The 14,778-nt window shown below is 47.2% G+C and overlaps 2 protein-coding genes across 3 annotated transcripts; one reads left to right on the top strand and one right to left on the bottom strand.

Moving 5' to 3' along the window:
- The first annotated feature begins 90 nt into the window (after positions 1 to 90).
- On the top strand, positions 91 to 1,530 carry MRPL41 (mitochondrial ribosomal protein L41). The gene has a single exon (XM_075054750.1). It carries the CDS (start codon positions 189 to 191, stop codon positions 594 to 596), a length of 408 nt encoding a protein of 135 aa, XP_074910851.1. The 5' UTR covers positions 91 to 188; the 3' UTR covers positions 597 to 1,530.
- Positions 1,531 to 2,645: 1,115 nt separating this feature from the next.
- On the bottom strand, positions 2,646 to 11,829 carry DPH7 (diphthamide biosynthesis 7). Of its 2 annotated transcripts, XM_075054748.1 has the most exons (9): positions 11,606 to 11,829; positions 10,917 to 11,053; positions 10,388 to 10,475; positions 9,537 to 9,631; positions 7,700 to 7,866; positions 7,111 to 7,183; positions 6,184 to 6,249; positions 5,808 to 5,980; positions 2,646 to 4,728 (listed from the first exon to the last, which is right to left on the bottom strand). In XM_075054748.1, exons 1-9 carry the CDS (start codon positions 11,741 to 11,743, stop codon positions 4,106 to 4,108), a joined length of 1,560 nt encoding a protein of 519 aa, XP_074910849.1. In that variant the 5' UTR covers positions 11,744 to 11,829; the 3' UTR covers positions 2,646 to 4,105. The 2 variants fall into 2 exon arrangements, with proteins under 2 accessions (XP_074910849.1, XP_074910850.1); XM_075054749.1 differs by lacking the exon at positions 11,606 to 11,829 and having other exon boundaries at positions 10,843 to 10,974.
- Positions 11,830 to 14,778: the final 2,949 nt, after the last annotated feature.

The raw sequence follows: 14,778 nt of genomic DNA, 5'->3' as shown, positions 1-14,778 counted from the left end.
AGTCCCCACCCCCGCGCCGAATGGCCCGCGTCCTTCACAGGTTACGATAGGGATTGGCCGGTGCCTTTCGGCCAATGGGAGCGGGCGGTGTTGGCGTGTGCGGAGGCCAACACCGGTGGGGCGCGGCGGAGCGGTTGCAGGCGCGGTCCCGGCTTCGCCGAGCCTTCAGGAGGCCGCGGGTTCCCGGCATGGGGCTGCTGACCGAGCTGGCCCGCGGGCTGGTGCGGGGCGCCGACCGCATGTCCCCGTTCACCAGCAAGCGCGGTCCCCGGAGCTACAACAGGGGCCGAGGGGCCAAGAAGCTGGGCGTGCTCACCTCCAGCAAGAAGTTCATCCTCATCAAGGAGATGGTGCCCGAGTTCGTCGTCCCCGACCTGGAGGGCTTCAAGCTCAAGCCCTACGTCTCGTACCGTGCCCCCGAGGGCTCCGAGCTGCCTATGACGGCCAAGCAGCTCTTCACCGAGGTGGTGGCTCCCCGCATCGAGAAGGACGTGAAGGAGGGCACTTTTGACCCCAACAACTTGGAGAAGTACGGCTTCGAGCCGACACAGGAGGGCAAGCTCTTCCAGCTCTTCCCCAAGAACTACGTGCGGTAGGGAGCAAACAGCAGGGCTCCCAGGGCCACGCATCGCCATTGTGTGAGATGCGGCCTGCGCCAGCAAATGCAGGACGGTTTCTGTCGCTGGCAATGAAAAGCAAATCCTTCCACTTATGTCTTTCTGCAATGTTTGATTTAAATTGCCGTAGGGAAATTGGCAGTTAATTGCCCACTCGTGACTAAGGAAAGCGTTACTTGTATCTTGCACCCTGCGTGTAGCTGTGTGGTGTAAGCCTGCAGGCGCCCTGCTCTTCAGAAGAACTGATTGACCAGGCACTGCTAATTATCAGGAGGCAGTTTCTCTCTGGGTCGCTAAAACATCATTCCTTCCTTCTGGGAAGGAATTCCTGTCATCTGGGAACAAAGGAGGGCATGTCTTACCTCCTTGGGAGACTCTGGAGTCTCCCGGCTGCAGAGAGCAGGCCACTGCAAGCCGAACAACGTCCCCTCATCAGAGCACTGCTGCCACGTGCACGGACCTGCAGCCGCAGTCAAAGAGGGAACACGCCGACAGATTTACCCCCAACCGCAGTGAAGTGTTCCGCTAAACCGGGAGTGAGACCGCCAACGGGCAAAACCAAGTCCGTACCCTGAACTCTCCGAGAACTGTAGCTTATGTTGAATGCCACAATTTCTCCAGACTTCCCCAAGCCTTAAAGCTACTTTCTTTCAGAGTAAGTCAAGATACAGTTAATAGGTACATTTAACATCTATTGCTTAGTGCAGCTGCTTGAAGTGACAAGGTAACTGTTTAAATTGGATTGTTATTTTTGGACACATATTCCTAGAAGAGCAGTGTCTTGCTGTTCATCAAATTAAATGGATACCAGTGACACTTCCGTAGATGGTCCCATGCAACTGTTTAAAGTAGAAACTGCTAAATTCCAAATGTTGTAAGTCGTTGGAAATAAAATGTTTTCTCTGACACACAACTGCCATGGTTTTTGAGAAAATAATTCTTCTGTGTGACAGTCGTGTCTGCAGAGCGTAGCCCTCCCAAGAGGCACTCGGGGGGGTGGGGGGAGAGTTCTGTGAGGTTTTCTAAATACAAAGAACCGCGAAGCTTAAGAATTAGAGAATTAAATTGCAACAAAAGTGTTCACTTTTGGAGAAAGGAAGCATGTTTACTGTGTTTTCTGTGAGCATCCAGTCTGTAATGAAGACTGACAGATAAATCCTTAAAGTGTTGTTAAAAAAGACATATTTTCAGGGCTGGGTAGGTCTATGATGGCAGGGAGGGGATGCTGCACTGGCCTCCGCTCCTTAGTGTTACAGCCCCATGTAACTGCAAATGGAGGAGGAGCTGTTAGCACACTGGCACCAAGGGTGTGAAAGTCACATCTGTAGTGTGGGTGAGGGAAGGTGCAGTTTTTCCAATTAATTAAGCCTGACCAGCATTCTTCACTTATTTTTCAGCTCATCAGAATAATGGTTATACGCAAGCAGTTGTTTTCTGCCTTCAGCTCTGGACACTGTTGCTGTCAGGGCAGAGGTGGTGCTTCACCCCTTCCTTTCAGAGGTGTCACATTCTTAGGCTCCACCTCATGCTTTCCAGAAAGGACAACTCCTTGCAGTCAGTTGGAGGGGGGTGGAGGACAGGTACATGCAAGGCTGGAGAGCAGGAGATCCTGTACCCTTTGATGCCAATACCAGCTTGGTCTTGAACAAGTCACCTGCCTTACCTTCCTTACGTGAAGGCAGATTATAATAAGAGACTCCTCATTTCTCAGGGCAAAGCAAGGACTAGCATAATGCATAAATCGAGTGCCCCAATCTGGTCGTGTTCTGTGACACCACTGCAGCTTCACTGACCTCAGGCTGTTTCCTCTTAATCTCACATGGAAATAAAAAAAAGCATTACAGCCTTTTAAGACAGAGTCACAGTCAAAAGCCACATTGCTACAGGGATACACCCTTGGTGTTCTTACCGAGGCGTGAGAGAACTGGATTGTCTACTCTGACTCCCAAAGAACATTCAACACCACCACCAAATGCCCTCAAAGAGATGGAGCCATCACAAGGACTAACTGGGAAGGACTTTTAAAAATCAAAATGACTAAGAAAGATAAATCACTTATATTGATTTTATTTTAGAAACATCCAAAAATAGGGTGGTTTGTTTTTTTTTAACAAAAGCTCTGTTTCACAATACTAATCTTCATGTAACAGTGCTCAAGAAAGTTTTCTAAAATACACATTCACCCTTGAAAAAGGAGTTTCAAAGCAGTAAAATTCTTACCTGCTGTACCTCGTTTTAGATGCAGCACTGTTACAGATAGATAGATACCTGTTGCTGGTGTTTCTTTCCCTCCAGACAACTAATTCTTTAGGACCCTCAAAGAGAAACCATGCAAGCTAGAAGTTTAAGCTGGTTTTTTGTTTCTAGGAAGATAATAGAGAAAGTGTTCCAGAAACGGTCTTTTGCTGATATTTCACAGTGAAAAAAGAAAGCTAATGGAGCAACCATGAGAAATTCTGCAGCCATTCCTGGAGGTAGTTAGGGCAATGTTGTTAAGATTTTGGTTTCTGTACTTACTTATTTTGAACCTAAAAGATGTCAGGAAACACTGCTTATGCTTTTTGGATGTTTTGATCTTAAAGCTGTTCACCTTTACAAATCTGAAAGATCTTGACTTTGGACCTAAACGTACGTCTCGCTATGGAGAGCAGAAAACATGAGTCTGATACCAAGAGGCTATGGGGGGTGGTTAAGCGTGGCACTAAAACAGAGCAGGGCTTGCTACACAATTTATGCTAAACCAGGTTGTGCTTAGCTTGGAGAGTGATAAAGGGAGATTGCAACCAGGTGATGAGTCTGATGTAAAACTAGGCTGTGCAGGTACACAATAATCCTTCCAAGAAAGGCCCTGCTCAGAACAAAGCTTCCTGTCGCTGAACTGCTATCTGTCATACCAGCCAGTCTGGATTTCCTTCTAATAAAGAATTTCTCCCTACTAAAGACGACTATAAGCACATCGCACTGTCAGTATCTGCACTGTCTTTGAGCATCTTCTCAAGGTACTTACTAGTTTACAGCTCACACAGCAAGCTACACACACAGCTAAGCCCCTGCTCATGGGCTTTTCTGAGACATTCAGGGAAACCTCTGACCACACACTGTGTTTGTCTACATGTAGCAGTGCAGACAATTTTGGTTTGTGATGGAAGGAGAACGGGCTTAACAGACCAATTGTACAAATGCAAACCAGCCTTGAAGGGATTCAAATATAAGGTACAAACAAGCAGCCTTTGAGAGGAAGGCTGTCCTACTTTGAACGTGTACATTAAGGGAAAACTAAATAAACGTGTCTGTGCTTGACCACACACCTCAAAGCAAAGGCTTTCCTCAGCGCTGAAAATCAAATACCAGTAATCCCATCAGTATTGGCCTTAAAAGACTCAGAAGCTCAACAATAAAACTGGAAAAGCAACAGAAATTAGACAGGGCATAAGCTCAGATGTCACTCTCAGTCCAGGAGTTTTCCTACCCTTCTCCCTTGGGACTGGTCAATGCAAACTTTCAACTGTTCTTTCAGATGGAGATCTAGTACTTGGCATCTCCGAAGGGGTCACCAGGCTCATCTCCCACTTCCAGACATGGAGAATATTGTCATAGAAAGAACAAGTTGCTACAATGCTCATTTCTTTCGGGCTGTCTAGAGACCTGGTTGAATCACCACTTCTGTCCAGGCCCATTCCATTGGGTCTCTTAGCTCCTGAGTCAGAACCCCTGTTTGACTCAGGATCTCCCCCTCGGTCAGGACCCCCAGCCAAATCTAAACTCCCCTTTAAATCAGGGCCCCTAACCAGGTCAGGATCCCCAGACAGCTTAGGACCCCTCTCTGCTTTGAGCGGCAAAGCAGGGCCTTCAATCTCCTCATCCAGTATGACATCAAAAGTAGCTGTAGGAGACTCATAAATTATCTTCAGGTTTTGGACCTGCAAATTCAGCCTCTCGTCACCTTCCTCTGACCTTCCCACAAGCTCCTCCAAAGACAGGCACGCAGCAGCAGAGTCCTGTGTTGCAGTCAAGGAATCCCTCGGACAGAGCCTTGACCAGTCAGCCCCGTAGGCCAAGGAATTGTGCAAGACATAGGATGACAGGATGATACATTCTTCCATGTTTTCCGCTTTAAACAAAAAAAAAAAAAAAAAAAAGAGCAGAAATCAAGTTGTGAAATGGTTTGTTGCAGACTGATCAGAAGCCATTCTGGCATTGGCTATGTCCTACAGGAAGAGTTCCCTGGTTATTGCCACCTTCACAACATGGTTAAGCATTCTAGGAGAAATGACGTACTGCCTCTCCTGGCAATTTTTCAGCCACCTCTCATTAGCTTTGATTTTCCACGGTTCGGTAAGCAGACAGGAGAAGAGGATTTAATGGGCATGAGGTATAAGAGCCTCGTTATTCAAAATACCTAAAAAGGGTCAAGAAAGACAAGACAGATCACAGCAATCCCCACTGAGCCATAAATACAGCTGGTGAGATTGCCAGACCAGGTTCTGGTTATAAATAAATTACAGATGTGTTCTTCCCATGAGCTTTCAGAGTCAAATGCTTACTCTGATATTAAATGGACATCAAGTTCCTCCATCCCCTACACAGGAGAAATGTTATCCTCATTTCACAAGCTGTGGGTCTGCCCAAGGCCTGGAGAAACCCAGGAAGGCAACCATTTTATGCAAGATTGTATTTGTAATGTAAATGCAAACAGCTTTTAATCATGTAAATACCTTCTGATTCACATGGGGAGCTTGTTCATGTTACTCTAGATTAACCAGACTGCACAGCACTTCCTTTCTGAGGCAATAACCAATTCATCACAGGTCAGTAACTTCTGCTGACAGTAAAGCACCACCTGACACTCAGAAGAACCTCTTTGAACCATCAAGATGAATACAAACCAGAATGGTCATGTCAACAGGTAATGCCTTCACACCAAAACAGGCTTTCTTCCCATGAAGAGAAGTTACGAGAGATTTACACATAAATAATGACAGCACCTTTGCACAACCTATCAGGCCAAGAGTGAGGATAGGCCTGGGAAAGCTGGCAGAGTTACCTCAAGTTGGAATAAAAGTCTATGGCTATTAACAACATCTAGATCTTTCTAGCTAGCTCAGAGCTGGAGTTCCCCCATTAACCTGGAGGTAGGAAAGGAGAGCAGCAGAGGAACACAAGAACATCTCTGTTCCTCTGAACACTCACCCATGCTTCCGCGGCAGTCAAGAATTTTGAATCCACTCTGCATGCAGGCTGCTAACAGCACAAAATCACAGGTTGGGTGCCACTTCAACCTCCAAACTCCACCTTCAACGTGGGTGTCTGCCAGTGGCTGCTTTATGTTCCTGGTATCCCACAACAGCACATGCTCGTCATAGCTGGAGACATATTACAAATAAATATGCAGACAAGCAGCAAAGCTGATTCAGTGCAACAAGTACAGAAGAAAATTTGGAAAGATCACATGCTCTTCACCACACTGAATGTCTGAAGAGACTGCACCTTGAGCAGCAGTAGCAGCACATTCAAAATAACAGAGGAGGCTGGTCACACTAGTGAAGAGCAGCTAGAAGGGATTTACCTGCCAGTAGCCAGAAGATTCTCGCGGTGGGGACTGCACTGAATGCTGCACACTCCCATTGAGTGTCTGCAAAAGAGGAACATACAGCAGAGGGAAGAGACAGCAATGTATGATTTGAGAAGGGATTCTTCCTTGAATTTCAAGGATTTAGGGTCCACATTACTGCATCAAGGTGTCTCAGGAAAGGAGAGTATGGTAAACTCAAATTTTAGTCCAGTGAAACACACAAGCAGAGTTCCATCTACACAGTCCAACAGAGCAAAACTTCTTTTTTCTTCCCCCCTTTCCAGGGCAAAACTTCTACTCACACAGTCCCTTAGCACAAACACTTTCTAGTAATATTTGCACCATAAACTGCTGTTCAGAGCCTGTACGAATTTCAGCAAAACAACTTCATTCCCAGGAGACTTTATTCCCAACATTAATATCTCCATAGCAATAATCCCCAGTGTATTTTAAGGTTACATATAAAATTTCACTGGAGAGCTGTGTATATTGTTTTCATCATATTCTAAAAGATAGGTTATGCCATCAGAAAAAAGAGATTACTTCAAATGTGTGAACAGTGGAGAACAAAGTATTTCCTAAAAAACATTCCATAGTAAGATATCCAAATTTAACACACACACAAATTCCCAAAATAGAAGTGTAAATCAGGATCCTTCTTTTAGAAAGAAGCTACCACCATCTTCATGGTCGAAGTGAGCAGTTGGTTTATTATGTTGAAGGACATGAAGAAGAAAGTTTCAACCTGAAGTTGTTCTGATGAAAAAACCTAACAGATGTCTCCATTTCCCAAGGGAGGCAGAAACAGGACTCTACTGTCACTGCACATTTCTGAATTCCATGGCTTGGGAAGGGACACTGTAGCACCATATGTTCATATACAATAGCTGTAGGGTCCAGCTGCAGACACGGCTTGCTTACCTCCTGCTGGTGAAGACAGGAGTCTCTGGACTACACCTGGTGTCCCAGCCCTTCAGCAGGCTGTCGTCTCCTCCTGTACAAAGATAAAACATTGTTACCCTAAGCACCATCCAAATGACCACTGCAGGGCACTGAGGCAACACAGTTAACACCAGGCTGATGCTTTTCAGCCCTAGGATCTCACAGCATTTAACAGACATGCCAAACATTTGAGGCTCACAGTACTCATCACCACAGAAGAGAGATACATTAACAATACCCTCACTTTGCCAAGCAAAAAAAATTAGAAGATAAAAAGACTGGACTCTAGAAGCTCTCTGGCTCTCTTCTGCACACTGCAAGAGATTACAATCTTTTTTAGCAATAGCCAGCTGAACTACAGTTTAAAAGGCACAGCTTCTCCTAATTAACTCCAACCACTTCCAACAATCAAGAAGCCTTTTACTCCTAGCAGAGGCCCCAACTCTTTCAAGAAGTGTGATGCAAGCAGCATACCCAACCCTGGAAAGTAAAATCCCAATGAACACATATCCCTAACAAGGTGCCCCCTCCCCAACACCCCCAGATGAGATTCCCAGGCCTTACAGACCTGAATACACAATATCAGTATCCCAGTAATTAAAAGCAGCAATCCAGGCCTCAAATTTGTGAGCTTCCCACTGGTTCAGGACATGCACAGAAGGAGCAGATTCATCTATGGAGAAAAGATTCAGCTTCCCCTCTGAATCGCTGCTGATTACTCTCAAAGGACATCCACTATGGTGGAATACAGAGAAAACATTAGAAATTACTGAAACTTGTGTCCTAAGAAGTTGTTACAGTCAAAAATGGCAGCCAAAGCATAGACAGATAACGTAACATAATACTATATATGTTTGATTCAACTAAACATTGATAGAAACTGGTAGTACAGTGGAAGGAATGCACACATTTATACAGTTCTTTTCAGCTTCAGCCCATCCCATCTTAAAATCATCTACATCAATGATCCCCATTCCCTGATCTCACAGGGGGAGCAAACCGCTCACACTCACGTGAAAGAAAACCAGCCTTGGGTCTTTCTTTCTCCTACATGCAGAACGTGACTTCTCACATGCTTGATATTACATCAATAAACAAATTCCATGTGAAGACAGATTTTTTTCTACTCCAAGTCAGACTGACAAGGACCTCTTAGAGTCTCTTTGCTCTTCCAGAGTATGAAGAAATTCCCTGCTATCACTGACATCTGAAGTGCTGGCTGATCCTGACCTTTCCTGCTCTCTTCCTGTGGCACAGTACAGTTGCAGTTTCTGGACACAATGTACTTGGAGCACTGGCAAAAGTTCTACAGCTTACAGTGCACAGATTTTCTGACATTCCCTGACATGACCTAGGTACTTTCTGTTTGGTTATCTGCAATTGTAGGTACTGATTTGGTGGCTCAGGGCTTCTTTCCATTTCTACACTGTATGCTAGTTACTTAACCATACTGAATCTCCCAAATTTCCACAGAAGAGGTATGGGGTCACCCCCTTCCTACAGAGTTGTGAAGGCTGCACATTCAGCTTCTACATGGCGTTATTTATCTCTCAAGTGAGAACAGTGACAGGCTTTAAAGGGACTTTACGTCATAGCAATGATCATTTATCTTGAAAGGCAGAGACAAGGGGAAGAAGGAATGTAAGGAAGAAGAAAGCGGAACAAGGAATTCTACTTATTCATTAAACAGCGTGCACAGAAACAGCTTTAATTAGCAAAAGCTACTAAATATCTGCCCTACAGCATTAAGCATACGACTGCCTGATCCCCTCAGTTTCCACTCTCACACCAAAGGCACCACTTTCTGTTTTGTACTTAACTTACAGAAAATATATAACCTACCTCTTTCAAGGTACAGGTAATTCATGTTATTTCATGCAGTAATGCCATTTGTGAAATCAAATGTATGAGCATTTGAGAGAGGAAGGAGCCACTTCCAAACCAATTCTCTCCCGTTTCTCACTAACCCACGTTTAAACTTCCTACACGTGCTGTTATTAGCAGTTCTTAAGCAGAAATTCACACTAAAATTTCAGCCATTCTAAAAGCAGAGTTGGAACCAGTGGATCCATCTGCATCCCATTCTGATCTTTCCTTTTAGCAAGGGGAACAGAAGACATGTCCCTGGCTCACCTCCCGCCATTCACCATAGCACAACCTCACATTCGTTGTTGATTTAGTCTCTGTTACAGTGGCCGCAGTATGTCTTCTTGTTCCTCTGTCACCCTTGCTCTGGAAATAGTAACTTCTAGAGAAGGTGCAGGGAGACAGCTGGGACCAAGAACGTCTTAAGCTACTTCACAAAAAGCCGCCAAAGGTTCATTCATCAAAATCCTCAGCTTATGCCTGGAAGCTGTCACACGCACAACAACCTCCAGTACCAGCCTTTATCTCTCCATCCTCACCATTGCTCTCGTCCTGTGGACCAGTCTAAAGACAAGGCCAGACGCTGTGCACCGAGATCAACCCGGAAGCATGGCTCCAACATGCAGCTGTTCTTCTACTAGAAAGAAGAGGAGTGGGTTAAGACTGGGGAGAGAGCAGGTATACAACAACACTTTTACCACTTACTCCTACGGCAGGTGTTTCCCAGAAACTGATGAGCATATTAGGGTCCCACACTACAGAAGAGATGAAACATCCCACAGCAACATACAATTGCTTAGTACTAGCTGAAGGGCAAACATATGCATACACAGGATCGTCACGCTTCTGCCACCCATCTCCCACTAAATCCACCTTAAACTTCACTTCTTCTCACCAGGTGATGAAGTGCAGAAAAAGTGATGACCTAATTGTTGAATTCCCTTACAGACTGGCTTCTGCTTTCTTTGCTCTGTGGGAATGGTTCTACTGAATACACCCTTCTCTCACCAAAGGAAAGAAACCCCTCTCTAGAAGTCTTCTCTGTTTTTAACAACTTTGCATCTTCTGCTGTCTTTACCAGTTAGTCCATATTTATTCTCAGGTGACAGTTTCCAGGGTTTGCTTCTGGTCCCCTCATGCCTCTCATCTCCCACACTCTGCAGGTGGGTAAAGCCCAGCCAGTCTCTCTGGTGCCATGAACAAATTTGTGGGATTTATGAGAAACATTATCAGAGGACAAAAGAAAAAGTGTTTAAAAAGCCAGGCATACTGAGAAAGCCAGGAAAACCATACAGCTTTCCTACGTCTCTAAACACTGCTAATAATCCAGAGATGTACTAAATCTGGGTTAAACACAGCTTCAACAGCAGCAGGTGTTACAGCCACCTACCTCACTGCCAGTCAGGTGGCAAAACTCCACAGCGCCTGTCGAGTTTGCAATGCCAACCATGGGATGTTCTGCAACGGGAATGTGGCACCTAAAAGATCAAGTTAAACAAGTCTTCAATGCCCACCTTTCCTGTATTTAAGGAGGAGAGCAAAGTCATAACTTTTATTCCAGGACGCACAAGGAGAAGGTACTCGACCAAAAAAATCTTATGAAGAAAATCTAAGGCTCCTCGAGTTCCCAAAAACCTGCCTGGAAGAGATTGTGTATAGGGGAAATCTACTATATATTATTAAATAAACAAAAGATGTCCACAGTCACTGACAAATATTCATAAATAACCAGAAAAGCATAACAGAAATGAGCACAGCCTTTGCTGACTGGAACAAACTGGAGGATACTTCCCTCCAAGAAGCATGGGGCAGTTTAGTTAGTAAATATTACTGTTGCTGCCATACCAACAGCTAAAACAGGATCCCAGAGGGGCAGACCACGCTATTGTGAGCTCCAAGCCTCGACAGGCCAGCATTACCACTTGATGTCCAGGATGGCAGCAGTGTCAATCCTCTGGATTTCCGTCAGCGGGATGTAAGGTTGCTCCTCGTTGTAGTGATACAGGTAGAGGCGCCCAGTCCGGTCACAAGCCCCATTGCTTCCTCGAGAGTCAGTCTACACCAAAAATTGGAAAGAAAAGAGTAGGCTTAGCAGCGATGCTACCTCCCCCAGACCTCTCCCCACCCGAGATCTTGCCGGGAGTGGCTGGCAGCAGCAGGGCAGACGGCTCCCGCTTCGAGAGGCCCTCCCTTGAGGGATTCAAGCTGCCACAGCTCCCTCAGAGGCAGCCACGCTCACCGGCGGGGCCCACTCAGCCCCACACGGTGGCTGCGGCCACCTCAAGCCAACCCAGCTGCGACGAGGCACGGCCCCACAGCGTGGGGACTGACAGGACCGGGTCCGGGCGCAGGGCTGAGGCGGCCGGGGGGGCACCCGAGGCGGCGCTGAGGCGACCGGTGGCGGCTGAGCTGGCCCGCGAAGGGCAGGAAACCACCCCCGGGCCCGACTGAGGCGGCCGAGGAGACCACCGGGCCCGGGCGAGGTGGCCCGCGAAGGGCGGGAAAGACCCGCCGGGCCCGGCCGCGGTGGCTGAGGCGGCCGGGGGTGGGAGGGGGGGGTGTGTGTGTGGAAGCGAGCCCCGCTGCGGCGCCGGGCGGTCGGGCTCACCGCGGCGGGCGGTCGGAGGTGGTAGGTGCCGCAGGCCAGGATGCTGTGCCATCCCTCCACCGGGCACCACTCCACCGCGTCCGCGCTGAACTCCGTGTCCACCACCTGCAGCGTCCGCGTCCGGCACGGCGCCGCCATCTCAGGGCGGGCTCATCCTGCGCGGGGCGGCGGGACGGCTCCGGGGACGCCGCGCCGCCGCGCAGCGGAACCGCCGCCCGTCTGCTTCCCGGTCAGGGGCGGGGCGGGCCGGGCCGGGCCCGCCGGGGGCTCCGCCGGCGGTGCTGCCCCCGCCCGGCCCCGCCGAGCCCGGCCGCTCCCCGGGCTGCGCCGCTGCCCAGCCTGGAAGAGGAGCCCGGCGGCCCAAGCCGGGCTTGCTGGCACAGGCAGCTCGAGAAGGTGCCGAGCTTCGTCCTTAACCGCCCTCGGATGAGGGTTTTTCCTTTAACTCGTCCAAGCTCCCTCCAGGCAGTCTTCTAGCACCCACCACGTCCCGAGGAAAGGGCTCTGCAGCTCAAACGCCTGTCAGGTGAAGGACTGCTGCTCAGTTTTAACCAGCAGCTGCTCATTAGAGAGAAAATCGGCATCAGTATTCCCTTGGCATCCTCCCTCTGCCACTCTTAAAGACCTTCCTCATATCCCTGTCACTCAACCCTCTTCCAGAGTAGACGTGGTTGATGTAGCTGTGCCTTCGCAGAAGCTGTTCTGGACCACGGAGGGATCCCGTTCCCTGCCCTGAGCAGTCCCCTTTCCTCCCAGTCCTTTCCAAGACGGGAGGGTGAGAACTGCGCGCTCGGGACGCAGCACACAGCCCATTTATGCCGTGGAGCTGGTCTCTGCTCTCCCCTCCTTTCCTTGAGCCTGGTGTGCTGCTGTTCCCTAAGCAGAAATTTCTGCAGGATTGTTTCACAAGCAAAATGTCTCATTGCTGAGTGAAACTAGTCAGCTAAGGGCTCATCTTCTGTTTTCCCATAAGCAACACTATGTTTATTGACACCAAATTCCATCCACCAGTCTGTCTCATAAGATCCTCCTGCAATCCTTCACTCAGCCTTATATTATTATTACACTGAATAACCTCACCAGTGGATATTATCACCTTCCCGATTCATTACTTCTTCCCAATTATTTCACATATTGGCTAGCCAACTGACTTCCCTCCACCCTCAAAAAAACTCCCTCTAACTCTTCAATTTTTTGCCTTTTAAACTGTTGTTTGTCCATGTGTTGACATCCCCCCTTTTCCCATAGCAGCTTTTCTTCCTTAAGCACCTTGAGCAAAGTCATGATCAAGCGCATTTTGGAACTTCAAGCAGACTACCAGCAAAATCCCCTTTATCCCCTGCTTGTTGATGCCATTAGAACAATTCCAATAGTTTTGAAGCATGACATCCCTGTACAAAAACTGTATTGACTCTTCCCCAATATTTACCCATTGATGCTGCATCATAGCATCTATGAATTTGTTAAGTGCAAGTGCTGCGTTCACCTGGCTGTAGTTTGCCACATCTGCCCTGAGACTCATTTCAGAAGCTGTTGTCACATTTGCCGTGGGTACTGAGGGAGGGGTTACTATCCCAGCTCATAGCTAGGTTTATTCATCCTTGAGCTCCCTTAGAGGCCATAGGTGGCACCGTCCTGGCAACTTGTTACTGCTCGTTTCATCTGAACTTTAATCTCTCCTAAAAGCACTTCAGTTCTAAACAGATTCTCTGTTGAGCTCTCCATGTGGAAGTACTCTTGTATGAACCCCCCCAGCTCTTTCACAGCAAACAACTCTTCCCCCCCCAGCTGGGACTTTATCCTCAGGTCAGACCTTCCTTTTACTGTGCATCACATCTAATGACTCTGGCAGTCTCCCTGCTCCTGATTTTTTCAAATTTGTGCCAGTTTTATGACTTGAATGTTCTTCATATTCCATTTTCCTTTGCATGATTTTGTTGGTTTTTTTTTTCTGTTTGCTTTTTTTCCACATTTCACCTGCCAAATCTTATTCTTTCATCTTTTAAATTTGGACACAAGTTCAGTTTATAAAGGATTTTTTCTTACTCTACAAGCAACCCACACAGTGCTGTTTAATCACACCAACCTCTTTTCATCCTCTCAAACCTGTTTTGATGGGTGGTAAATACTTGCTCCTGTCCCAAATGTGGTGTCTTACACTGTCTCCATGCCACCTGCAACCATTTAAGTCTCCTAGCTGTCCCTTTTACCTTCACCAGTTTCATTTAAAATTAAATCGCCACCACAGAGGAAAACTTGGAAGTATAATCTTGTGGGTGCGTTAAAGGCTCAAATATCATTAAGCCTTGTTTCGGTCCACAGGCGAATCAGGGGTGTGTACAGAGAGTACTCCATGCTTCAGAGAACCAAGGAATAAAAGATACAGATCCAGTTCTTTTTACCTGGAGGAAGCATCTTAGATGAAGATTGTCTCCATCAGTAAGTCCTTGAAATGCCAGCTCATTTACCAGTACTGCACAGGCCTCCTTCCAAGGTAAGTGACCATGTACTCTAACCCTGTGCTTTTTAAATACTTGCCCATATGAGGATATCCATGTCGGCCTGGTTTCTTGAAGAGGGGAAAGAAGGTCCTTTATGAGCTTCATCCTCTGAAAAACCGTATTGGCTATATGAAGTGGAGCTGCCATGTTCAAGTGTAACTGGTTCCTTTGTGACACACCTTACAAAAAGGGAAGATCTCTGTAAATTACAAAGATCTTCTGCCAGAATTGTTGATCACACAACTTCCCACACCAACCAGGAAAAACTGTTCTGCAGGCAGTGACATGGTTACTGCAGTCCCCAGGACCTTTTTAAGAGTCAAAATGCCTGTAGCCACTTCCCTCCTCTGGCACAAGGTTACACACTGAAATCAAAACCTGTGTTATTTCACCAAGCCCTTTTGGGATGTCCAGGCAACTTGCTACTTTTCATTCAATTGATGGTCTGACAGACCTCTGACATAGTGGGCATCTTCCCTCCCTGCCTGCTTCACCCCATCCTCCCATTCCCTTCCCTTCCACATTCACTGGGATCAGGATTGCCCTAAGCACCCACCACCCTAGTTTTGCAGACTCTTTAGCTTGAGTCTTACCCTTCCTTCATTCCCTTCATCTGCTGCTCAAGAGCTATCTACCTGTTGCCCCATCAGGACTTCATCTGCAGTCTATCTT

The sequence above is a fragment of the Buteo buteo genome, chromosome 23 (genome assembly GCF_964188355.1).
Source record: "Buteo buteo chromosome 23, bButBut1.hap1.1, whole genome shotgun sequence".
NCBI lineage: Eukaryota > Metazoa > Chordata > Aves > Accipitriformes > Accipitridae > Buteo > Buteo buteo.
This window is presented reverse-complemented; position numbering and strand designations above follow the sequence as displayed.